Raw genomic sequence first — 25,937 nt, forward strand, 5'->3', positions numbered from 1 at the left:
TCTTTTTGTCTCTGTTGCGCTTGTCAGCACATGTCTCTCCGGCTATTGGCAAAGCCACGGTGTGAGGCAAGGTTTTTTCAAGTCTTGCACAGTTGAGCGGGGTGTGGGTGGGTGTCCTTGCCTAGTGAATCATTTCAATGTGTCCACTCATCATTGCCTCCCATTCTGAAATAGTGGAGGAATAGCAAGAGCAGGCAGACCTAGACCACCAGATATTTGAGTTGGTAGGATTATACCTACAGGCTCAAATGTTCATAGCATTATGAAAACCAATATCCTTATTTGTAGGACCTTCCACCCCCCCTCTGTACTTCTTTTTTTTTTAACCATTGGTCCATGTTTTCTCTTACACATCTGTTCCAACCCCCTATGCTGTTTAGTGTGGCCATTAAGCGAGCTGAGATCTAGGACTTAAGTAGCTGGGAATCTGATTTCACCGATCCATATTGCAAAATCCAGGATACTTAATTTGAGTCATTTTTAAATTACTGACCATTATGCACTCCGTGTAAATTGCATTTGAGGGTTGAGTGCATCTGAACAACGATATCCATGTCTCTGAGAGATGGAATGCACTAACGTGGTTGCTGCTGAGTTGATTCCATAGAATGAAGGGGAAAGTAGCAATATATGATGGAAATATAATCAACTAGGGGCATGTCTTATGAAAACTCATCGGTATGAATGAGAACTCAGGAACCACAATAATGCTTGATTATCTTTTATTGCATAAGCTATAGTTGCTTATAAGTTGAAAACTTTTGAACCCAAAGTAATCCCCCCACCCATTTTTCTCTAATGTGGACTTGTATATCTATTGAGAAGATGCCAGATTTCTGTGCTTAATATCAGATAAGCTAGTGGGCCTTGTAGTTTTAAAACACCTTGCTTCAGGGAGCACCCTTGCTAGCCAAAGCTGGATGTAGGAAGCAGAGGAAGTTGGAAGGGTTTTGAAAACAGCAACATAACTTCATCTAAAGCAGCTTGAACTAGCATCCACCTACTGCCATGATCACCTGAAAGGTGCCAAATACATCTTTAGGCTTTGATCTGCTGTCCAGTTAAGTTTCATAATGGAGAAGGGCAGTTTAATTGCAAAATGGAAAAGGGGGTTAAAAACTATGTGGTAGTACAGTGAGATAAATTTATCTTTTAATTTACAGGAGTGTGCAGCTGGAACTAAAACTGCCTCCACAGGAAAAAAGAGGGAGAGAAAAACCTAACAGCAGCAGGGGAAAAAAGTATATTGAGTTTGTCATTATTCCAATTAGCAAGTTATGATTTACAGCCTTGACAGATAAATTACTTACTTACTTAAAATTAAAAAGTAGCAAATGCTGAGTGTTCATTTTTGAAATTCAGACTTCACACAAACACACACCCAAACTCTTAAGAAAAAAACTGCATGGCAAGGGAGAGGCCTGTTGACTACGATAGAACTGGAAAAGCAAATCTATAATTTGAACTTGCTTCACTAAAAGACGTGCCAGAGAGGGAAAGGATCCTTCACTGCTTTGCTGGGTACAGCTTCACAAGCCATATTGGGTAGTTCGGCTGTTCTGGATGAAGTTGCACTCCCTTTGATGGATCAGTTGTGCATTTGGGGAGTGCTCCTGGAACCATCTCTGTCACTAAAAGCTCCAAGTGACCTCTGTGGCAAAGAGCACCTATGACCAGCTTTGGTTGGTATTACAGCTTGCTCTTTCCTGGATAGGGTAGTGTGGTATCCGCACACTTAGGTTTCTGTAATGTGCTGTATCTGTGGCTGTCCTCGCACCCAGCACCGAAACTGCAGCTAAGTGCAGGATCCAGCAGCTGTAGTGCTAAATGGGGTACCCAGGTATGTACATACTTCACTTGTGTTGAAGGAACTGCACTGGCTGCCTAGTGGCTACCGGACAATACTCAAAAGTGTCGTTGTGGACATATAGAAAATTCTGAACAACTTGGTTCCAGGATGCTTGGCAGATAGCTTTCCCCTATATAATCCTAGTCAATCCCTACAGTCATATAATCATAGCTTCAGAGGAGGTCCTTTCAAACTCTGCTTACAGCACTGCCAGTTCTCAAGGCTAGGTGCTTTTTCCTTCACCTGCTGCAGCTCCAGAACTCTTGTGCCTTCTTCCTGGTTCGTCTCTGTGCATGCATGAAATAATCATTCATTCCTGGGCTGGGCTGATTTGCTGGCTGCACAGAAGAGAGCATCGCACTGGGAACATGGAGTGTTCATGGGATTATTTATTGGCTGTTGGAGTGGCTTCATAGCTTAGCACTTGCGGAGACTGAAGGAGATTCTGGGGCCTTCCTTAAAGAGACAGATTTCCAAGCTTATTATCTCGGTGGATCCTCCTGACCTTAAAAAGTATGAAATTCTGGCTGAGGCTCCAGCTGACTAACTCTCCTCCCAGAATGCACTTGGGGCATCCTGTGTATGGCAGTATTGTTTTAGCAGCGGGAACCATGTTAGTTTCCAGCAGCCAAACTGCTGTTATTCAGCGGCTACAATAACCTTGGCAGATGTTGTTGTGGTTGCCGTGGAAACGTTTCCTTTTTGTCATAGCCCACGTGAAATTTATTGTTTTATTTAGGTCCTGACAAGCAGGTTGCAGTAGGGAAGGCCAGAGTGTCACCTCACAAGGAGGGCAGCCCAGTACTCAGAGCAGCCCAACCTCTTGTGTTTCCCACAAGCACTGGCTGTGGCCAGCTTTATGCTGTCTAGTAGTGTACCGGCCCCATCCTCGCTCTCCTCAGAAAATACGAAATTCCTGACTAAACCATCCATTAATTCTGCAACCACAAATCCTCAGTATTTGAATGGCAAAGCCATGCCTATATTCACATGTTTTATTTAGCTGGCAGACCTTACGTACACAGTTGTATAATTTTATGGTTTGAATTTTTCCGTTTTATGTTCTGCTTTATTTCCTTTTTTGTCAGAGACGGGAGAGAATTGGCAGAAAGCTGTAGGACACACAGGAACAGTTAAGAGCTGGGAAGAAGCAACAGGCTGAGTGGGAAAAGGGAGCTTGTAGGCCTGTCTCCCCAAGTCATCTTTGCTCATCCCTCTCTCCTCCTAGTGTAAATCAGTCTTTCAAAGTGTGCCCAGAGCCGTTACAGTAGCTCTTGGTATATGTCGGTGTTGCTGTTGCAAGTGCCTCCAGGATAAACTACCTAGGCTGTTGCAAAAAACACACACAGCCATCCCAGACCCATAAAAAACCCAGAGCACTTTTTAAAGCAGAACTGTCTTTCAAGGCCTTCCACCCTGCACAAGGCAGGGCAGCTGTGGCTGAACAAGGGCAGTCCCAGAATCGGTGTCTCACAGCAGTCTAAATGGTTGGGGCAGTCCAGAGTCTCAACAGAGGGGCAACATTAGAGGAAAGGTCCAGTGACTAAACTAGGTGGCAGGGTGGCACAAATCAGGTTATATAACCCTAACCCTAACCTCCTGCAATGCAGAAATCTCAGCTAGATCATACGTGACAGATGGCCATCTAATCTCTTTTAAAAAACCTCCAAGGAAGGAGAGTCTGCCACCTCTCGTGGGAGTCTGCCAGAAAGTTATTCCTGATCTCCTTTCAAAACCATTGGTTCGGGTCCCACCCTCCAGAGTGGATGAAAACACAAGCTTGCTCCATTCTGGCACAGAGATGTTGTTCGTGCAACCATATGTTACTGGGGCAAAGATGTTGTGCCTGGAACAGAAGGCTTTTAAACTTGGACCTTCACCTTGATTGCAGGTTTGGTCTACTCTTGAGGAGTGGCTTACTCACCAGTATTTATTTACTCTCAGAGAGCCTTTGTTCCTCAGATGGGCACTTTGGCATTTGGTGGTCAACTGAGCCTGCCCCTTTAGGGCTCAATGGCAGCTTCGCATCTGCCTGATTCCAAGATAGGGCTACCTTTGCCACGGGAAGAAGGTTAGATTGCCATTTTTCCTGAGGACCCAGGACCCTCCTAGTCTCCCTCGCAGTCTCTTCTCACAGAGTATTTTACTCTGGGGAGCCCCAAAGAGAATTCCTCCAGCAGGGGCATGGCACCTTTGAGACCCTGATCCCCGTTACTGGTATTTGACATGAGAAATTTGAGGTGCATATCCACCATAAACAGTTCCCCTATATAACCCTTGAAAGGGGAGGATGTTAGAAAGTTCATTTTTCTTAGACTCATGTCTAGTCAAGTCGCATCACCTTCTATTCTTTGGCACTAGAGGGAACTAGTTGCTTCCTTTGGACTGAGATTTTTGGCCCACTCATCTCAAAGTTGGCAGTGCCATGGCACAAGTAATGGGGGAAGTTGCTCCTGGTGCCCTCATGGAGCAAGGATGAGGAACCTAGGACCCAATGCTTCCCTCCAGGACTTTCTATCTGGCCCTCAGAATTCTCCCCAGGCCACACCCCTCTCTGGCGAGCTGCACATATCCTAAGTGCTTTCGCCTGACCAGAATGTGTCCTTTCTCTCTGATAATGCCTTTTGCTTACCCGGATGGGGGATAGAGAGGTGAGTGTGGAGAAACTAACCTCCAGTACAAAGGTAGACATCAATATTTGTTGCTCTGCCTACTTTTTGCCCAGTGCTTTAGTTGGGAAAAGTTCATCTGCCATCTCCCTGTCCTGCAGAAATGACTATCTGTTCACATGGCTTTAGCGGTCATTTCTTGAAGCAAGGCATGATGACAGTGTGTTTCAGTTCTCCAAGTGATAAGTGTATCATTTCCTAAAAACTATCCCTGCAAAGGAGGCAGGGGTGCCAACTGGAATAAAACATTTTGGGGGCCCAGGTATGCCCCACCCTGCATAATTGATCACATGACATAGTGCACACACACCATCTGAATGGCAATGTCCATCAACTTTGGAGGCGAGCCTCCAACCCCCCTCAAAAATGGTACTGCAAGGGCCGAAACCCCTATGGCCCCTCGGAGTTGGCTCCTATGAAAGAAGGTATGGGGTGGGAAAATCAATGCAAGTCACTTCCAGTTTCTTGGGCCTGCAAAGATTTTGCCCTGATTTGGTCTCTTCTGAGCTGGCTGCTGAATCTGTCTGCCTAAACTTTTTTTTTTCACACAAATACTCCATGCCTTTCAGTTCTCTTTCCTACAAGACAAGTTCAGCTGTCAAAAAGCTGCCCTCAGTGTCCCACATTATTTGGGAAGTGCAAGAGACTGTGAAGGGCTGTTTCTGTGTGTTTATTACATATATAGACCACCTTTTCTCCCAAGGAGCTCATGGCTCTCCTCCTCCCCCATTTCATCCTCACAGCACCCCTGTGTGGTAGGTTAGGCTGAGAGATGGTGACTGGCCCCAGGTCGCCTAGTGAGCTTCATGGCTGAGTGGGGATCCGAACCCTGGTCTCCCAGGTCATAGTCCAACACTCTAACCATTACACCACACTGGCAGTGCTAGGGTTGGCAGGCACAGAATGAAAAGGAGTTATTGTGTCTTTAAATAAGTCAAGTATGTGGGAGAAACTGCAAGTGCTAGCAACGACCTTCTCTATCCCACTCTCTTCACCTGTGATTCCAGCATACCCTCAAATTTCTTGGGAGTCGCATACCATACCCCCATACCCTCCATCATTTCTCCAATGAAAATAGGGATGTCCTAAGAAAAGTGGAGGGACGCGGGTGGTGCTGTGGGTTAAACCACAGAGCCTAGGACTTGCCGATCAGACGGGGTGAGCTCCCGTTGCTCGGTCCCTGCTCCTGCCAACCTAGCAGTTCGAAAGCACGTCAAAGTGCAAGTAGATAAATAGGTACCGCTCCGGCGGGAAGGTAAACGGCGTTTCTGTGCGCTGCTCTGGTTCGCCAGAAGTGGCTTAGTCATGCTGGCCACATGACCTGGAAGCTGTACGCCGGTTCCCTCAGCCAATAAAGCGAGATGAGCGTCGCAACCCCACAGTCGGTCACAACTGGACATAGTGGAGAATAGGGTACTTGGAGGGTCTGTTCGAGGGCCCTGTCCTGTTCTCCCTGTGCTGCTGATGAATATCATGAAAACTAGCATCAGGAGAGAAGGGATTTGAGGCAGTGAAGGAGCAAACCTGGGGATCAGAGAAAGATCTGGAAAAACTGTGGCTGAGAAATGCAGCCAGAGAGGGAAGGGTGGAGAGGAGGGAAAGTGGGGATTTGCGTGGGCCTTAAAAAATGGCTCTTAAGAGTCAGAGTGGGCCCTTCCTGTCCTTAATCTCTTAACAGTGGTAATTGCAATTAGCCCTATTAGCACTAATGGGTCTGAGTACAGGGCTTTTCTCTCCATGCCCAGAAGAGAGAGTGGAGTGCTCTTGAGCATTGCAAAGTAAGGCAGAGGGATCTGCCTGAGCATGAATTAATGATTCTCATGGGAGGTTCCTGCCTGCAGGGTGGTAAATAGCAGATGGACCAAGTGCGGGAATGAAACTGGAAAAAATCTTGACAGCAGAAAGTGTTGGCTCTTGGTTTAAGGAAAAGGAGAGGGGCTTGGATTGCAAGAGAGGGAAACTGAGGCATAGGAAGGAGTATTGATGCAACAGGTTAGCAAACATAAATATCTGCATTGCAACTGGCAGTGCTCACTCTAGATCAGGTATAAAGCACCTTCCTTTGTTAAGTCTTCTGTTCCAGGCACAACATTTTTCCACCACTAATGTCCCGTTGCTGGAACACCTTTGCACTAGTTATATACAGAGTCTAAAATTATTCATTGCTTGTTCTGCTCTATGCTTGTAGGTTAGGTACCGTAAGTATTGTTATCCTCATACTGCAGACCAGAGGCTGAAAGAAAAAAGCCTCATCAAATCGTGCAGAAGCAGAAGGCAATATTTGAATCGAGGGATTTCCTGGTTCACAGCCTCATTGCTACTAGAAAGTCTAGAGTTTGGTACTGGGATATATTTTCCCCTGAAGCCTTTGGCAAAAACCTATTATTAGCAAAAACAATTTTGTATACCAAAAACCTTGCTGTAACTAAGCCTAAGTATGTATATCTGAAATAATTGAAACAAAATAAAAAAAAATCCTTCCAGTAGCACCTTAGAGACCAACTAAGTTTGTTACTGGTATGAGCTTTTGTGTGCATGCACACTTCTTCAGGTCTGAAAAAGCTCATACCAATAACAAACTTAGTTGGTCTCTAGGTGCTACTGGAAGGAATTCTTTTTTTGGTTCGACTATGGCAGACCATCATGGCTGCCTACCTGTAATTTGAAATAATTGTTTAGTCTTTCCCTGTTTCTGTTCTACTTCAGTGTCTCCCTTGTGTTGATACATAGATTTTAAGCCCCTTAGGGCTAGGTGCTGTTCCCTTGCAGTTTGTAAAGTGTTGTGTGTATGAAAGGTGTCTTCTTGTTGTTGCTGTTTACAAACTGGCTACATTTGAATGAATTTGCTTAAGTTACATAGTGAACCCAGCTTGGGCAATTTTAGAATATATTGGGCGCTCCATCTACTCCTCTCTCCCTTTCTTTGAACTACGTAGCAGAAGTTGCCCATGTATTTAAAATCCAGAAATAACCCAGAAAACTATATAACATTAATTAAATGTGCGCACCTAGATGAACTTGGATAAATGCACACCCAGAGAGAGCTTTTGCATGGTTCTGCGCCACCCTTCTCCTAAAGTGTGTGGCAGATTCTGAAAGAACTTCAAAATGGCTTGTTTGGCTCATGGAAGAAAGATTTGAGAAGGGTTACAATGACGGGAAAGCATAAGAATCATACATAGCTTAGGCAAGGCTAAATCGTTGTTAAAGCTTTTAAGTAATCTCAGGGGTCTCCACTAAAACTCAACAAAAAGCAGTTTTTATTTTTGCACAACTTATTGATCTGTGGAACTCACTGCCATGGGATTTGGTGAAGGCCTGCATCATAAATGGGCTTTTTAAAAAAAGAGGGTTCTAACTATATTTAATGGAGGCTAAAGGTATCAGGGAAGGTAGCTTTCTGCTCAGGTCCTCTTTAAACATGAAGTTGCTGGAAGCTGTGATTGATGAACCGGAACATAATTATTGAGCATCTCTCCTGAAGCATCCCAAATAGGCTACTGTTGGCGACGACAAGCTGTGGGGCTAGATGGATTGTTACTCCGATCCAGTAAGGCTGGACCTTAATTGATACTTTCCCCGTGTTGCTTTCAGCTTCCCAAACTCCCCTTGATGAAGTGAGCCTCCGCAGTGTGCCAGCCTGGCTGGCTCCCTTCAGATCCCCCACCCTTGCACTCGCTTGCCAGGATCGCATCCCTGTGAAATGTGTGGAGCTCCCAGCAATAACGCACGAAACCTTGGCACGGTGACTCTTCTCCTTTAAATATTAATGGGGCTGGCACCATCTGCGGTAAAAGGGTATAAATTTGCCTAACTGCTTCTCTCCACACTGCCTTTTCCCTCTGCCTTCTAGTTTGGATGGTCTTGCTACCACCAGCATCATATCCATTGCCTCGCCTCTGGGCAGCTCTGGTGGAGTCCTCCTCCCCTCCTCCTCCCCCCGTGCTCCCGCCCTGTGGGTCTGTGGGTATGGGCTTGCTGTGGGGTAAGAGGTGCAGCAAGTGCCCCGCCAACTGCTCCCCTACTTATGCAGGTAATGGGGGACTGTCCCTTTAAGAGGCTGCATCATGCAAGCATGTCAGGATTTAAAAGGGCTGCTGCGCAAGGTGTTTATGCACTTGGGCTGTAGACTGCCCTCCTCATCCACTTCTCTGCTCCAGCCAGGATCCCAACTGAATCGGGAGCAGACTGTGCTGCTCCTCCAGGGGTTAAACCTGACGGTGGTACTTCTCCCTTTCTCCCTCCCTCCCTCTCTCAGAGGCTGTGCAGCTGGAATCTCGCCTGCTCTGTGGCTGGGTGTGCTGTGGCGAAATTCCCAGTCGCTGCTCTGGAAACCAATTGTGCCAGAGAAGAATGTGCCGGCTCAGCTAATCAGCCAGGAGAGTGTGAGAGGAAGAAGAAGAAGGAGAGAGAGAGAGAGAGAGAGAGAGAGAGAGAGAGAGAGAGAGAGAGAGAAGACCTGTGCCCAAAGCATCGGTCTCTACCGCTCTGCCTAACAAGATCTCCTTGACTCTCCCCTGTTCTTTGCAGGCGTAAAGTGGAGCAAGGACAGCAGCATGTCCGACAGCAAGGAATGGGCCACGCTCAGCCCAGAGGAGTTCACCCAGCTGCAGAAGTACATCGACTGTGAGTCTTTTCCCTTCTCCCATCTATCTCTCTGGGCTGGCCCCACCAGGCTGGGACCTATTGGGGAAGGACTGTGACAACAGGAAAGGTTGAAAGGGACTCCCCATCCTAAAGCATCAGGGAGTCATGTGGGACATTGACATGCCAAAATCTGGGTTTGCTTTGATGGAGCTGGGGCGGTGGCAGGGAGGGAGGGGGGGGAAGGTGGAAGGAACCGTCTCTCTATGCCAATCTGGAGGGGGCTGAGTGTAACTGAAAGGTCTGTTCACTCTGTAGCTGTCCCCGTAATATCATCTTGGAATGTCAGAGTCAGAAATCCTGATTTGACGGCTACAGAGAAAACAGTATGGTCTGTGAGAGTTTAGCTGGGGGACAGCTTGCAGCTTGTGGGAGTACCTTGGCTTGCAAAGAGCAAGGTAGTTTTAGATCCCTGTTTTCCCCGCATTGAAATTATTGGCCTACCCACCCACCCCAAACAGTGCTGGGCAAACGTGGAAGTTGAATGCCAAAATTCCTAATGCCCTGGGTTCACAAGCGTTGAAAGCCAGGAGATATTTGGGCCAGAACTGCTGCCTTTTTGCAGCCCACTGGTAACCCACGTTCCTTTCAAACATAGGGCAGAGTCCTACAACCCCTGGGCACGGCATGTATCATGTTTCCTACACTGTATAATTTCCCTCTGTTCAATCTGTTTTCTTTGCCCTACAGACAGCAGCAAGAAGGTGCAGGACGTGCTGCAGGAATTTTATGGAGACGGTAAATTGTCTGAGCACCTTCAAGGAGATGTGAGTATACCCTTCTTCCCTTGTGCCCGTTCATCTCTTGCCTTGCAAAATTTGAACATTTTTTTCTGGGGGGGGGGTCACTCATTCCAAGAAAAGAATTTACCCCCAAAGTTCATGTAGGCAAGGTGACCTTGCAAAGCTATATGCCATCCCTTTGAACCTCTCATGTCCCAGCTGAGGCATACCTGGAGGTTGGCAAAACCAGCCCCCACCAGGATGCAGGCACAGGAGGGGCGCAAAATTCACCTATCTATGGAGTATAGGATGTATAAGTGTGTGGCAATACATCACCACTGTCATAGCAAGATCAAACATGGGAGAATCTTCGTCCTTTTCACACCATGACACAAAAGCAATTTTTTCCGGGAGGTGGGACGATAGAGCTCCTTGCTAGGGATGCTAATTTTTAACCTGTTCTTACAGATAGGTTGATTCTAAAGTTCCATAGAGATTCACTCTCCTGTCATTTAAGACCACTAGATCTAATCCTGCCATCTGGATTAGCAGAGAGCAAATTTTTGCTACTTTGAATGCAATAGCCTTTTAGGTACTTGTGCTATCATGATGTCCCGCATCTTTGGACTAAACTTAGCTCATTCCTTCAGCCTTTCCTCATAGGACTTGTTCTCCATACAGTTGACCACCTTCGCTACCCTTATCTGAACTTGCTCCAATTTGTCTACATTCTTAGTAAAGAATTGGACACAGTACTCCAAGCAAAACAAAAAATGAAAACAAATTCCTTCTTGTGACTTGGAAACAACAGTTCTGTCAGTGCAGCCCAGAGTCGCATTAGCCAATTTTGCAGCTGCCTCACGTTGCTGCCTCATGTTCAGCTCATGTCTGACTATAATCTCAAGATCTTTCGCATGTACTGCTGTTGAACCAGGCACCCCTCACCCCTGTACTTGTAGTTTGTTTCCTATTTGCATTCCTATTTACATTTGCATTTAGTTTGTTTCCTGTTTGCATTTGTTCCTGTTTAATTTGTCTGTGTCATCCCAGTTTTTCTCTTTGTATCTTCTGAGATGTTAACTGTCCCTTTCAGTTTTGTATCATCCTCTTAACTGATAAAGAGTCCCTCCACTGTGTCACTGATAAAAAATGTTGAAACGTGTCAGGCTTGGATTCCTGCTGCATCCCACTTGTGGCATCCCTCCAGTTTGGTGAGGAACCATGGATGAGCGTGGTTTTCCAAACAGTTGTGGATCCACCTGGCAGTATTATCACCTAACTCACATTTAACCAGTTTGCTCACCAAAACATAATAAGGGACTTTGTCAAATGCTTTACCGAAATCAAGATTCATTCCATCCACAGCATTTACACAATCTGCTGAGTCTCTACTTCTGCCTTCCTTCCTATAATCAAACAACCCAAGGCTCCCCTGTGGATTATCGTGAACCTGCCCTATGCATCGCAAGTCTTCCCTGTTGCTTGACCATTGTCTCTTACTTGGCCTATGTGATGACTTCTCCCCTTCCTGTGTCTGCTAATCCAATAGCTGCCATGCAGTGGAGCGAATGGAGAGGAGATTATTTTATTTTATTTTTATAATGTTTATTAAATTTTCTGTTTTACAATTTCACATACTCATTTTACATCCTTAAAGCATTAATGACTTCTTCTCTTTCCATGGTTCATTATACATGTCTTAAATCCCTGCATATTTTACAAAAACTGTTCCTATCAGTTTTCCATTATAGAGCTTATTTATTCACTCCCGTTAAATCAGGGACGAAACAATTGAGGTTCTCCATTCTCCCTTACCATGCAAGACCACTAATGTAGCACTGACATGGCTCAGATCAGTACTCCGTTCACTTTCGATTACAACTGATAGGATGGGTTTCCTCACATTCCTCCTCCTTTTCTTCTGTTGTTTTGTTCTTCTACTGATGCCGTTGTCAGACGATAGACTTCGAGGGCTTCAAGCTCTTCCTGAAAACCTACTTGGAAGCAGAGGAGATCTCAGATGAACTTTGCAGCCATCTCTTCATGTCTTTCCAGACTACGGCAGGACAGGCCACAGGAGAGCCAGGAGTGCAACCAAGTAAGGAGTCTTCCAGCAGAAAGGCTGCTATATTGTCTTGCTTTTATTCAGGGGGTGCGTGGGATCTGCACATCCTCTGGTGGTGGTGAAAAAACAACATCCCAAAATGCTTAAAAAGCAGGGACAGATGCTCTGCTATGCATCTTTTTTGGGTGGAGGTTTGACTTAGCATCTGATTTATTTATATCCTGTCTTTTAGGACAAATGTCCTCTCAAGGTGGCATACACAAATCATAACACTTACTTTAAAACTGTTTTTTTTTTAATAAAAAAAATTAAACTCCTTAGAGTGAGCCCCAAAAGAACAATAAATAGAGATATACAGCAGGTAGGTGATGACAACGAATGAAATGTAGCCTGAAATAAAAATGTCTTGAGAGTTGTTGGTTTTTTTAACACAGTACATAAATGTGAATGCAGTGTAATATCTAGCAGCCCCTAGGGTGGAGAATTATTGACAGATCTCTTGCCCCTAAAGCCTTTCCTCTCTCTCTCCCTCCCCCCCTCGCTTTGCAGCCAGTGGCTTTGTTTGCGTCAATGATGTCTCTTGTTACTTCTCTCTGCTGGAAGGTGGAAGGCCAGAAGACAAGCTGGAATGTGAGTAACTGCGAAAGGATCAAGAGAAAGATGAGGCAGCTGAGGACCCCAGTTCTTAGCCTCAGATATTGGGGTGGGTGGGTTTGGGGTAGACAAACACTGGTGAAAATCTGTTCCTGGCAGTTCTTGAGGGGGGGAAAGGCTTGGTGAAGGGTTGGGAGGAAATGGGGTCTTTATGGAAGGTGTCTGAACCAGAAGGGAGATGGCAGAGGTTTCTTTCCTTTGATCCTGAAGCTTCTAGTTCTGATCTTATTTCTCCTCCCACAGTCACCTTCAAGCTCTATGACAAAGATGGGAATGGCCTGCTCGACAGTTCAGTGAGTAGCATGAGATCTTCAGGAGCTAACTTTGGGCCTGTTGGCATTGGATATCCTCTCCCCATTCATTTCCTCTTTTTCCCCATTCAGGCATTACAGGGTACACACCCGGCAACACGCATCTCCACCCACAAAGCTTTTGAAAATTTGCACTTTTTGTACCTGGGATGACCCAAGCTATTTCAGTGGCACCCACCCACACACACACACACACTAATTGACATAAGCCCCAACTGACTTCTACAGGGAAGTTCTCTCGCACAAGCTTCGTTTTAGTGAGGCTTGCTCAGGAGAACATCCTGGTACATTGTTCCCTGTTGTTCTGTCTCTCACACTCCTGCCTTTGATGGTGCCCAAAATATGTTGCCTTCCTTCCCTCATTTGTGGGTGCTCATTTCCCCCTCATAGCTTATCTCTGGTTTGCACTTATGTGGACTTTTCCCTCCACGCTCCCAGGAGGTCTGTATCTTGTTGCCTTGGCACAGAAGCATTGCTGTTTGTTTTCCAGCATTCCACCTTTTCTGCTTTCTGTGGGAGACCTCCACATTACCACCAAGTTTGCAGCCTAGAGGGGCCCCATCCTGGCTATGATTCCAGCCCTTCTGGTATTCTGTTATTTCATGGATGCCATATTTAGAAGAGGAAATTTGGGAGCAAAAGGGAGCAAATCTTTTTTTCATATTTTCTTTGCAATGCAGTGTGGTGGATGTGCCCTCCTGACCCAGTCCAACTAATGTCAGAGACCAGAGCCACGCCATATGCACTTTTATGATTTGCTGAACAAGGTTGCCACTTTTTTTCCTGGCAGGACTCCTATGCCTTTAACAGCTGCATGATAGGAAGAAAATCAGCAAGTCAAGTTTGCTGCATCTCCTACTAGAACAAAGATAGCCATCCTATTTTGAGCAAGCTGAGATATGATGCTATCTTTGGATTCTCCCAATCTGTGATACCTCTTATCAACTGGTGTTTCTTGACTCCTGACTTTATCTCTCTAAATGCACCCCAGTTTCTAACGTGCCTGGCCATTTTTTATGTAAGCACCTACCTTCACCTTTAATGCAGGCCTTAAACTATGTTCTTCTGTAGGAGGTGGACCGCATAATCACACAGATGATGCGTGTGGCTGAATATCTGGACTGGGACGTCACTGAGCTTAAGCCAGTAAGTGCAGAATACCCATACCTGATTTTCACTAGGCATATTTCCGTTCCATCACACACAACCCACACACATACTCACCTATGCTGGGAAGTGCTGGCTCTTGCAGTGTTTCCCAAACATGAGTCTCCAGCTATTTTTTTGGACTATAATTCCCACCATCCTTGACCACTGGTCTTGCTAGCTGGGGATGATGGGAGTTGTAGTCCAAAAACAACTGGAGACCCAGGTTTGGGAAACACTGTGAATTTTGCTGTCTCTTAGAATCTAAGGTTAATGGAGCACACAAGGAAGCTGGATAAGGTGTTGTTTTCAGCACAACACCAGCAAGGGGATGGAGCTCAGGCTGCGCAGTTATGGAGTAGAGTGTGTATTTAGTTGGAAGAGAAGACTCTGATGGTTAAATGAGTCAGGGCAGGCTAATGCGGTTCACATATAAAATCTAGATGGGAGTGTCCTCATAGAGTGACCTCTCCTTTCTGCTGGCTGGTTGTTGCTTTTTTGCAGGGAACAGTGTGATGAAGAATACAAGCTCTTGTTTCCCCACCCCCCTTCTCTCCAAATAATCTTTGCAGTTACAAAGCTTTTGGGGTTTTAGAAAGGAGGATGGATGCTGGGGGTGGATGTAAATTGACATATGCTACAAATAACATTGGATTCTTGGATGCACATTTTGGGAAGAATGGCTTTGTCTCCTAGACGTGCCTCATAAAAAATGAGCTGGGGAACAAGGCATGGTGCGCATGTTGACCTGTGTTGAACGGACTTCAGCAAGCCCTCCCATGCCCTCTTCTTCTCCCATCTCTCATCGGCACAGATCCTGCAGGAGATGATGCGAGAGATTGACTACGACGGCAGTGGCACAGTGTCTCTCTCCGAGTGGCTCCGTGGTGGCGCCACCACCGTCCCCCTCCTGGTGCTACTTGGACTGGAGGCTGTAAGTGCACAGAGGGAGAAGGATGGGAAGGGGAGATGGGGGCTGAGATAATAAGACAGGCAGGCACACCTCTGCTCATCTGAGCCAGACTAAGGTGCTGTGGTTTGGGACAGGGGGGCATTCTGTGATCTCCAGTACAGGAAGCAGGAATGGTTTCTAGCCACATGTTAATATTACCTGGGGCTTCCTTGGAAACGAGCTTCAAGCTGCCACCCTGTTTGACGGATAAGTCACAAGCTGGTTTTATTAAGTCTGGAGCAAAAGCAAAACTGCTGTTCCACTGTGTGGATTTGAAGCGGTTGCTGCAGTGTTGGACTCCAACTCCCATCAGCCTCCAGCTAGCGTGGCCAATGTTTAAGGGGGGATGGGAGTTGCAGTCCAGCAACACCTGACACACCACAGAATAGCCACCCCTGCTCCATGTGGTGCTTTTCTCCATCATGGGGGCTTCTTGGAGGAGAGTCCTCCCTTCCTAAAATATTTATTAAAAATTGATATTTTTACTCTTGTATTAGTTCATTCCAACGGGCCAAAGTTATAGGTCCATACATGCACATTTTGAAGGTCATATTATCCCTCCCGTCCCAAAAATATGCCAACCTTTGTCCAAAATTCTGACCCGCCTAGAACCTATTCCCTCCCACACCTCCCGCGAGCCCTGACATCTCTCTTCCCCTCCCATTCACAAAACAATCACACACAACAACAAAAACCAACTTCTGCCCTCACTGCCTTCTTTCCTCCATTGCTGCAGACCATGAAGGATGATGGGCAGCACCTCTGGCGCCTGAAGCACTTCAACCGGCCCGTTTACTGCAACGTGTGTGAGACGCTTCTGCTGGGGCTGCGCAAGCAGGGGCTGCGCTGCACTTGTGAGTGGCTCCCTTTGTCTTTGGGGTGAAGGTGGTCATCATCTCATTTCATCCAGTATGGGCTTCTCTAGTATTTGTCCACCCTTCTGTGGAATAAGCGCCCTGCAAATGTTGCGTTTGTGAACAAGGGAACCTGGGGGTGGAGAACAGGAGGAGGGAGAGTCCTCCAAACGCTGCCATCTTTGAAGCATCTTCAGGAAGAACTAACAAAAAAATGAGCTTCCGGCAGCGTGGCCTGTACCACTGAGCAGAGGGCGGAGGGGGGTTTTAATTTTCCCTATTGGGTGAAACTGCCTAGATCAGAAATTTCTTGTGGCCTCTGGAGATGCAACAGGATTGCCCTTGAAAGCCATGCACACCAGCACCTTTGCTCTGGAAGCCCCTGCAATTCCGTTCTTCTCCCAACATCTTTGCAGGCACTTCCTCTCCTATTAAAACAACAGCAGCAGCAATCCAACAACTTTTCTAGAAGCTTGCCTTTTAAAAGAAAATAAAGCTGGGATTTCCATGAGCTGCCCAATACTTGCTTGCTGCTTTTAAAAATCTGCAAGCTCCTTTAAAGCATGGTTTGCAATGTGGCATGTACATGAGGTGAGGGGGTTTGCTATTTAACGAGCTTTTCTCATCACTAATTTTGTCACAAACAGTATCCAGCAGGGGCGAATAATGCATTGCCCTTGGAGAGATTTGCATGATGCCCAGACATGGAGCGCTGCAGTTTCGGTAGTCAGAAAACGCGACATCCGTTCAACAATTGGTTGTGCTCTGTGCCAAACAAAAACTTATTGGATCCCTTAGCCTCTCATGCTCTCCTCTTGGAGAGGTGTTCTCGGTGGCTCTGTGCTTGCAGGATGCTGATCGAAGGGTCAGGAAGCAAGGAGAGTGGAAGGAAATGAGAGACCTGAATCTGGGCGGCATTAGCTAGTGATGGGGTGGGGATTTCATGGGGCAGTCTGTAACTGGCGTTGCATATTCAGTCCCTAGTTGCTCGCATGTCAACAAAACCATCCTTCTTCTTTTTACCCACAGTTTGCAAGTACACAGTGCACGAGCGCTGTGCCCGCAAAGCCCCACTGAGCTGCATCAGCACCTATGCCAAGAGCCGCCGTGACACCAGTGTGAGTACCGTGGGCAAAGGTGGGGAGGGCATTGCATCCATAAAGCAGTCTTCGGCTCATCTGACTGCATTATTACCTAGGGTTTCTTTCAGGCTTCCCCTGTCTCTGCTTCCTCTCTTCCCCTGCCATGTATCCTCAGCCTCCCTCCTTTCTGTCATGATCTCCTGTCCAAGCAAGGGAACAGATTGTCTCCTTCTATAGTTCCCTTTAGGAACTCTCTGGATCCATTTTTTCTAAGGATTTGTGGGGTGCTCCCCATCTTCTCTTCTCCTGGATGTGGAATTATCTTCTCCTGTCCCCAGACCACATCTCTAGCAATTATTTCTTCCCTTCAGATCTCTTAATTCATTCATGACCTCCACGTCTCCTTGGCAGCGTCATCGCACCTCACAGTTCCAAAATCATTAGCCAAGTAAATAGCGAATGCACAGCTAATTATAAACACCGTAGTTCTTTGCTCCTGCTCAGTTTAATTACATCAGTCCTCTTAACCATCAGGAAATAGCATGCAAGAGCTGGGAGAGGATGTCCTGGACAAAGGACTCTAGAGCTCTGGCTCCCATTCTCCCCTTCCTGTTCCAATCTTTTTACATCTATCTTCTCTCCAGAGAGTCAGGGCTAGAACTCAAGAGCTGTGGGTTCTGATTCTGCTGATCTAGCCCGGTGGTCCCCATCCCTCCGCTTTCATGCACCCATCGCTCTTTCCACTTGCAGGCACAAGCCCACATCTGGGTAAGAGGCGGCTGTGACGGCAGCAAGTGCGACCGGTGTCAGAAGAAGATCAAGAGTTTTCAGAGCTTGACAGGAATGCACTGTGCCTGGTGCCATCAGAAGGTGAGTTCATACCCCCCAATTTTCCCTGTTTGGAGGCATAGGTGCCATAAGTCAGGAACAGCTCTTCATTAAGGGCTTGCTTCTCAGTTATCTGTCTGCTTGCATTTCAAACTCCAGCTTTCCCTTCCCTCATTTGGGAGATCATGATGCATCTCCATATTCACTGTGGAGAGCCCCCTCAGCACTCATTGCTTCGTTAGTTGCGGTGCAGGGTGGTGGGAGAAGCGGCAGCAGCCGGGATGCAATTAATAGTCCCATCCCATGTGCCAGAATGGCTGTGAGAAGTGAGACTGTGTCTGATCACAGATTGGCCCCTTCCAGGTGTTCCTGTTACCTTGTAGGAAGGAGTGCTCCATTGCAGTCCGGCTTGCCAAGCATCGGAACACAGGAAGCTGCCATGTATTGAGTCAGACCATTTGTCGGTTTTAACGCGGTGTTGCCTAAACACAGTTAGGCAGTGGCTCTCCAGGGCTTTTGGCAGGGGGCATTCCCAGCCCTACCTGGAGAGGCTGTGGGGATTGAACCTGCAGGTGCTCTACAACTAAGCTAAGACTGTTCCCTGCATAAGCACAGCAAGATCTGCAAAGGGCAGCAGAGGATCGGTGGAGTAGAGGACTTGTGGGGAGGAGGAGCATTTCTCGAGGGAGCCTTTGAAAAGGTGGGAGGTGAAAGCAACAACAGAGGTGGAGGACTGTCCTGTGGCCTAATAAAGCATGAGTGGTTTATGCCTTCCTGGCATAGTGTGCCATGTTATATGTATAGATATTCTGCTAAGTGATTTTTGTGTGTGTTTTATATGTAGGCAGAACTCCCATTTCATCAGTTAAAAGCAATCATCATTTTGACTTGCTTCATGGTTCAGAGAGCAAAATCACAAATGCTGTTCTTGAACTAGTGTTCTAGGTAAAAGGAAGAGATTGCATTCGAGGCTTTTGCATTTTGCAGGTCAGAACTCAGAATCAACTTTTGTGTGTGTGTGTAAAATCTCTCTCTCTAGATCCATGACGAGTGCATGTCTCTCATGCCTTCAGCCTGTGATTGCGGGGTCCTCAGAGATCATATCCTGCCACCTTCAGCAATCTACCCTGTTGTGCTGGTGAGTGGCTTATTGAAACACATGGATTATACACAAAATGTTTGCACATGTGTACACCCCCCCACAACACCTATGCACAAAATAATAGAGTTGGAATCACAGCTGTCAAGGTGGACACAAATGACAGGAAAGAGAGTTCTCTTCTGAAGCCCATTGATGCAGCCTGCTCACTATTGTTTTTTAAAGATTTGGAGGCAGTGCGAGGGAGCAGTCACTGCCCATAATGTACCGTATTTTTCGCACCATAGGGCGCACCGGACCATAGGGCGCACCCAGTTTTTTGGGGGGGAAATAAAGGGGAAAAAATTATTTCCCCCCCAGGCGCGGGGCTGGGGCGGGGGAAGCTCGAGCTTCCCCCGACCCCAGCCCCCAAACAGGCAGCTCTCTGCAAGCCGTGGGAGCGCTCCCGCTGCTTGCGGAGAGGTCCGCGAAGCCTGGGCGCGCTGAGCTCAGCGCGCGCAGGCTTCAACATGCAGGCAAGTCTCCGCAAGCAGCGGGAGCCCAGCGCTGGGCTCCCGCTGCTTGCGGAGAGGTGTGCAAAGCCTGGAGAGCGTGAGGGGTCGGTGCGCACCGACCCCTCTCACTCTCCAGGCTTCAGCGAAAGCCTGCATTCGCACCATAGGACGCACACACATTTCCCCTTCATTTTTGGAGGGGGAAAAGTGCGTCCTATGGTGCGAAAAATACGGTACGTTGTTTCTTGTGTCCTACCATAGTATCTGATCAAGCAGTTTCATAAGTTCTCATTCTGCTTCCAGCTAAAGCACTAAAGCACACCCTTAGAAATCATTGCGGCTGCAATAGATTGTGTTTATATCTGGGTGCAAGTCCTATTGTTGAGAATGCCCATTCTGCATACAGCATTTCTTCTTCAGCCCCTAAGCACTGAAGTAATTTTGGAACTATTTTTTTTAAGGTTTTTAAATATGTATATTTCTATGTATGCTTAGTATGTGAAAGGGTACCCAATCAGGTGGGCGGGGTACAAATAAATAACAACAACAACAACAACAACAACAACAACAACAACAAGTAGTAGTAGTAGTAGTAGTATTGTGTAAAGGTGTGGGGTTCAGAGAAAACATTAACTCTGCCCCTCTGCAATGCTCTGTGTATTTAGGATGATTTTTAAAGTTTGCCTCAGGAGTGAAATTGACTAGACCAAAAGCTGCTGTTGATATGGTCCAGTTTAAGACAAGATGGCATAATTTCAGCACTGAAGTAAAGTGCATATCACCACATTTCTGGCACATGCATATAATCCTCAGAATCTGCTTTTGCTCTGGAGATAGTACAGTAGAATGCACACAGGGAGCACATTAAGTAGGTGCTGAAGGAAGAGGAGGAGCAAGCTGCAGGTCTTAGAAATGTACCCATCCTCTTGGTGCTTGCTTGCTTGCTTGCTTGCTTGCTTGCTTGCTTGCTTGCTTGTGCTGAGCCTTCCTCCAGCATTTGACCCCAATGGTTTTCATCCCAGCAACAGCCTTAGAGCTGTTGTGGTGCTACTTCCCCTGCTGATTCTTGCCCCTTTCTGTGTCCCAGGAGCGACAGAACAGTCAGAAGAACGGAGTCTGTGGGACCCCTTCAGAAGAGCCAGCTCAGCCCTTCACCACCCCTGAGGGACAGGCACTGCGGGTGAGCCTGGGGAAACTGGAAGGAGGGTGTTGCCAGGTCCCCACTTACTGTTGATACCCTGTTGGCGCTGAGGTCCTGTGCTAGTCTGAGCAATGCCTTCCGTATTCATGTTAGTTACAAATAACCCAGGAAGTTGGCAGGAGAGGGAGGTTAGTTAATACTTAAAACATCCCTTGCCCTCGAGCTGAAGCACATTGAAGTCCCTCTCCTGTGCCATGTGTGAAATTTGGTAATACCAGTGAGAGAATATACAGTGGTACCTCGGGTTAAGTACTTAATTCGTTCCGGAGGCCCATTCTTAACCTGAAACTGTTCTTAGCCTGAAGCACCACTTTAGCTAATGGGGCCTCCCGCTGCCGCCGCACCGCCAGAGCACAATTTCTGTTCTCATCCTGAAACAAAGTTCTTAACCTAAGGTACTATTTCTGGGTTAGTGGAGTCTGTAACCTGAAGCGTATGTAACCTGAGGTACCACTGTAATCTCTTTTCCCCACACATAAACTGTACAAGTTCCAATTTCTGCTATGATTCTTTGTACCTTGTTATAACCTATCCACAAAATATTTGAGTACAGCAAATCCTCTCTTATTTGTCTATAATCATCATTAATCTGGGTTAGCGTAGTTTGTAACCTGAAGCGTCTGTAACGTGAGGTACCACTGTATTGAATATACGGTCCAGTCAGTGCAGAGTTTTAGGGTTTGTTTTTTTTTAACACAGCTTAAGCTCAAACTGCTTTTGAACCATGCATGGAGCTGCTGTTTGCTGAAGCAGAAGACTTGCTGGGTCAGAGGGCTCAATTGCATTGTAACCCTAAACTAGTTCTGACTGCTGTGGCTTTCCTCCAGGGACTCTGGGTATGATTGCTTAGTGCAGGGTACTGTAGAATAATTGCGAACGATCCCTAGACCCTTCAGGATTATAAAACACAAAAAACAAAACCACCCCAATATATTAGGGGATAGGAAGAACAACTGTGACAGTTTAAGCTGGTTTAAAATTGCCATGTGTGTACAGGCCCACGGTGAACCCAAGAGCTGTATGTATGGCTCTCCATAGACCTCTCTGGAAACCACGCTCATAGCAAAGGGAAGAGGTGGGTGGTTAGGGGTGATTTCAACTGTAAAGCTAAAGGACCCCTGACAGTTAAGTCCAGTTGTGACCTACTCTGGGGTTGTGGCGCTCATCTCATTTTACTGGCCAAGGGAGCCGACGTTTGTCCGCAGACAGTTTTTCCGGGTCATGTGGCCAGCATGACTAAGCCACTTCTGCCAAAACCAGAGCATCACATGGAAACACCGTTTACCTTCCCACTGGAGCAGTACCTATTTATCTACTTGCACTGGTGTGCTTTCGAACTGCTAGGTTGGCAGGAGCTGGGACCGAGCAATGGGAGATCACCCCGTCATGGGGATTTGAACTGCTGACCTTCTGATCGGCAAGCCCTAGGCTCAGTGGTTTAGACCACAGCGCCACCCGCATCCCATCAATTTCAGCTGTACCCAGCCACATCTACATGCCTGTTTCTCAATCCCTTCCCGTGCGGCTGAACCTACAGTGCTGTTTGCTTGTTAGCAGGAGTGGAAAAGCGAATTTGGTCATTGGCCAAGCTGCTCTCCAAAAACCCTTTCCATCCGTCTTTCCGCAGATCATCCCGGTGCCTGACACTCACCCCTTACTTGTCTTTGTCAATCCCAAGAGTGGTGGGAAGCAGGGAGAGAGGTGAGAGGGGAATGGGGTCTGAAGCATAAAGGTGGTGGGGCAGGGGAGGTTAGAATCATAGAACTGTAGAGCTGGAATGGGATTCCAAGGACCATCAAGTCTAACCCCCTGCAATATAGGAATCCTGCCCACAGCCATCCCTGGGTGGACTCGAACCACCAACCTTCTGATTAAGAGTCAGATGCACTGACACATTGTACCACATCATTCTTTTTTCTAGGATGTGTGTCTTACGGTCCATATCAGTTTTGCTTTTGGGTGGTTAGATGCAGTTTATTTTTTATGAGTTTTTTGTCTGAGATTCTATAGACAATCCCAGCAGAATATATCTCTTACAACATGGAAACTCCCCCGCCCACTTCTAATTGCCAGAAAAACTCTGGGTAATCACTTATACAATTCGCATTTGGCAAGGCTGCCGGGAGCTTGTTAAAATTGCTTGGGGCTCCAGATCTGGTCAGTGGGACACTAGCTGACCATCCCTTAATCTACGAGACCCCATCATTTGCAAACATGTCCCACAAACTTGGTTTCTCTCGCAAAGCATATTACGAACTTGACCAAGGTGGTTTCTGAATGGCTATCTTTCCCCCCATCTTATTGGCAGGGTACTGCGGAAATTTCAGTACCTCCTCAATCCACGGCAGGTCTACAATTTATTGAAAGGGGGGCCCGGACCTGGGTGAGTTGCTGTGACCTTCAGTGCATGTCAATTGTGTCTTCCTGTTGTGACAGTAGATGCCCATGTTTCACATCTCTTGAAGGATAAAGCAGGTTGCTGGTGGGAAATGGTGTGTGTGTGTGTGTGTGTGAACGAGCACAGTTGGAGGAATTTGGTGCTCTATCTATAGGTGGCTTGTGATCAGGACTGAGTGGCAGCTATGGAACCTGTGGCTGAAACTTACCGTATTTTTCGCCCTATAGGACGCACTTTTCCCCCTCAAAAAATGAAGGGGAAATGTGTGTGCGTCCTATGGGGCGAATGCAGGCTTTCGCTGAAGCCTGGAGAGCGAGAGGGGTCGGTGCGCACAGACCCCTCTCGCTCTCCAGGCTTCGCGGACCTCTCCGCAAGCAGCGGAGCGCTCCCGCTGCTTGCGGAGAGTTGCTTGCATGCCGAAGCCTGGGCGCGCTGAGCTCAGCGCGTCCAGGCTTCGCGGACCTCTCCACAAGCAGTGGGAGCGCTCCCGCTGCTTGCGGAGAGGTGCCTGCATGCCGAAGCCTGCGCGCGCTGAGCTCAGCGCGTCCAGGCTTCGCGGACCTCTCCGCAAGCAGCGGGAGCCAGCCCTGGGCTCCCACGGCTTGCAGAGAGCTGCCTGTTTGGGGGCTGGGGTCGGGGGAAGCTCGGGCCTCCGCCTCCCCCGCCCCAGCCCCGCGCCTGGGGGGGGGGAATAATTTTTTCCCCTTTATTTCCCCCCCAAAAAACTAGGTGCGCCTTATGGGACGGTGCGTCCTATAGGGTGAAAAATACGGTAATTGTATGCACCTTTTTTGTTCCAGGCTGAACTTCTTCCGGGATGTGCCAGATTTCCGTATCCTAGTTTGCGGTGGTGACGGCACAGTCGGATGGATCTTGGATGCCATTGGTAGGTTTTTGAGACACTTTAAAGGTTTTCCTTTTCCACAGTCTGGTGTGGATAAAGAGCCAATCCAAAACCTCATTTTTGTGTCAACACAATAACTGCTAGTTGCTTTAAAAGGGCCAATGGTGTACCCATCATCCTAACACCTGGGGTTGTCTGCTAGTGTCGCTAATGTTGCCACTCCGTGTTATAAAGAAAAGATCGGTTTTCATTCTCTTTTTAGACAAAGCCAACCTACCAAGTCGGCCTCCTGTGGCTGTGTTGCCCCTGGGAACTGGCAATGATCTGGCCCGCTGCCTTCGCTGGGGAGGAGGTGAGTAACACCAGTTGGTCTCCATCTCATGCTGCTAATCACCTGGAATCAGACCAGGTGACCCACTAGAGACTATACTGTTTCCTTGTCCCAGCTAAGACCATTTAGCCATGTAGGTTTCTCCCACAGCCCTGAATTTGACCAGTGGGTCCATTAATAACAGCAAGGAAGGCGCCCTGATGTCAGGCAGGTTAGCTGAACAAGTGAGTGTACAGAGTCTCCTGATATTTCTCCTGGGGTTTTAGACCCTGGGTATGAATCTTGTGCTGTCCAATTTCTCTTACATTCCCTTTCTTTCTTTCTTTCTTTCTCCCTCTCTGTCTCCCTTTCCCTCTCCCTCTCCCCCTCCCCCTCTCTCTTTGTCTCTTTCAAAAGCAAAACCTCCGCCTCTGCAGTTTTGTGTTGAAAACATTCAGTACATAGCTGATATAGCAATAACTCATAAACAGTAATGTGATAGCATATAGTTCTTCCCCTGGGTCTAGGACAAGCTGGGTTCAGATTCCTGCCCGGCCACAAAGTCATTTGCGTTGTCTACCTCACATGGTTGTTGTGAGGATCACCCCATGTACCTTACCCTGAACTCCAGCATATGACTGGAAAGCTAAGCACAGCAGCATGTATAAAATAAAGCTGCATTTTATAAAAAGCCTCTGACAGATCTTGGCTCCATAACAAAAGTGCTTTCTGTTGTGGCTTAATCTTTCCCTTAAATAGTAGCAACCCAAACATTCTAGCATGGGAATTAGTCCTAGTACTGGAGAAAGGAAAGCACTGGAAAAGCAGCTTGAGGTTGCCTGGTTTCGTGCTCCTCTCATCTTGATTTGATTACTAGACTAAGACTGTCTGGCCAAGGTGGGGAAGTGGAGCTTATTACCAGAGTTCACACTTACAACATTTTAAAAATCACAAGCCTACTCCCTCCCTCCTCAGTCTCTAATGCATAAATTTCTGCCCAGGTTATGACGGCGAGAACCTAGTGAAGATCCTTAAAGACATTGAAGCAAGCAGCATCCTGCAGATGGATCGCTGGTCAGTCCAGGTGACGCCCGACAACCCTGATGAGAAAGGGGACCCCGTCCCCTACGAGATCATCAACAACTATTTCTCCATTGGGGTAGTAAGTATGAAAGGGGCAAGTGAAAATACCAAGGAGCGGCACTGAAGGACAGCCCTCCTCTTCAAGCCTGTGGAGGGTGCATATTCTCTCTCTACTACGGGAGGTTTTGCGGTCTTCTGAGCTGTTGCTATACTGGTGCCACTGAAGTCAGTGGCAGGAGACTGCAGAGAAGGGGGCAGGAGGTTTCAAGCAAGAGGGATACAGGACATAGCAGAAAGTTGAGAAGGACTGGAAGCGGGGGATGGAGAGGGGACTCTGGGGAGCTGAGAGGTGGCAGGCGGCGGGAGGGTACTTTGGAAGAAGCTGTGTGGGACATCTCCTCCCATCACATTGTTCCCTCTCCACCTCCATGACACCCCCTCTTATTTCTGACTCTGTCTTTCTCACCCACCCTTTCTCCAGGATGCCTCCATTGCCCACCGATTCCATGTCATGAGGGAGAAATACCCGGAGAAATTTAACAGCAGGTTAGCGCAGTACGGTTGAGGAGCACCTTCCCTTGGGCGCTGTATCTACCCAGAATCCTCTGCTCCAGAATCATGGCTGTCTTCCCCTGTGTAGCCAGTCCGATCTGGCATTTGAGTCTCCTTATTCATGCATAGGAACCTCTGCCTGTGGGGAGGAAGGGGCTTTTTGGTCCCTGGCCTCCTTGG

At 47.3% G+C, this 25,937-nt stretch overlaps 1 protein-coding gene across 7 annotated transcripts in view; it reads left to right on the plus strand.

Moving 5' to 3' along the window:
* DGKA (diacylglycerol kinase alpha) overlaps positions 1-25,937 on the plus strand; it is a 78,097-nt gene that overhangs the window by 45,777 nt on the left and 6,383 nt on the right. For all 7 annotated transcript variants that reach the window (XM_079965399.1, XM_079965403.1, XM_079965405.1 and 4 more), the window contains 18 exons: positions 9,049-9,144; positions 9,853-9,929; positions 11,841-11,982; positions 12,499-12,579; positions 12,847-12,896; positions 13,986-14,060; positions 14,875-14,994; positions 15,749-15,866; positions 16,896-16,984; positions 17,699-17,818; positions 18,816-18,914; positions 20,457-20,549; positions 22,198-22,271; positions 22,879-22,953; positions 23,769-23,854; positions 24,075-24,164; positions 25,124-25,284; positions 25,687-25,751. In XM_079965399.1, coding sequence (XP_079821525.1) covers positions 9,049-9,144; positions 9,853-9,929; positions 11,841-11,982; positions 12,499-12,579; positions 12,847-12,896; positions 13,986-14,060; positions 14,875-14,994; positions 15,749-15,866; positions 16,896-16,984; positions 17,699-17,818; positions 18,816-18,914; positions 20,457-20,549; positions 22,198-22,271; positions 22,879-22,953; positions 23,769-23,854; positions 24,075-24,164; positions 25,124-25,284; positions 25,687-25,751 — 1,711 coding nt within the window. The remainder of the gene's footprint in view (positions 1-9,048; positions 9,145-9,852; positions 9,930-11,840; positions 11,983-12,498; positions 12,580-12,846; positions 12,897-13,985; positions 14,061-14,874; positions 14,995-15,748; positions 15,867-16,895; positions 16,985-17,698; positions 17,819-18,815; positions 18,915-20,456; positions 20,550-22,197; positions 22,272-22,878; positions 22,954-23,768; positions 23,855-24,074; positions 24,165-25,123; positions 25,285-25,686; positions 25,752-25,937) is intronic.

Source organism: Podarcis cretensis, assembly GCF_951804945.1.
Source record: "Podarcis cretensis genome assembly, chromosome: 2".
Classification (NCBI taxonomy): Eukaryota; Metazoa; Chordata; class Lepidosauria; order Squamata; family Lacertidae; genus Podarcis; species Podarcis cretensis.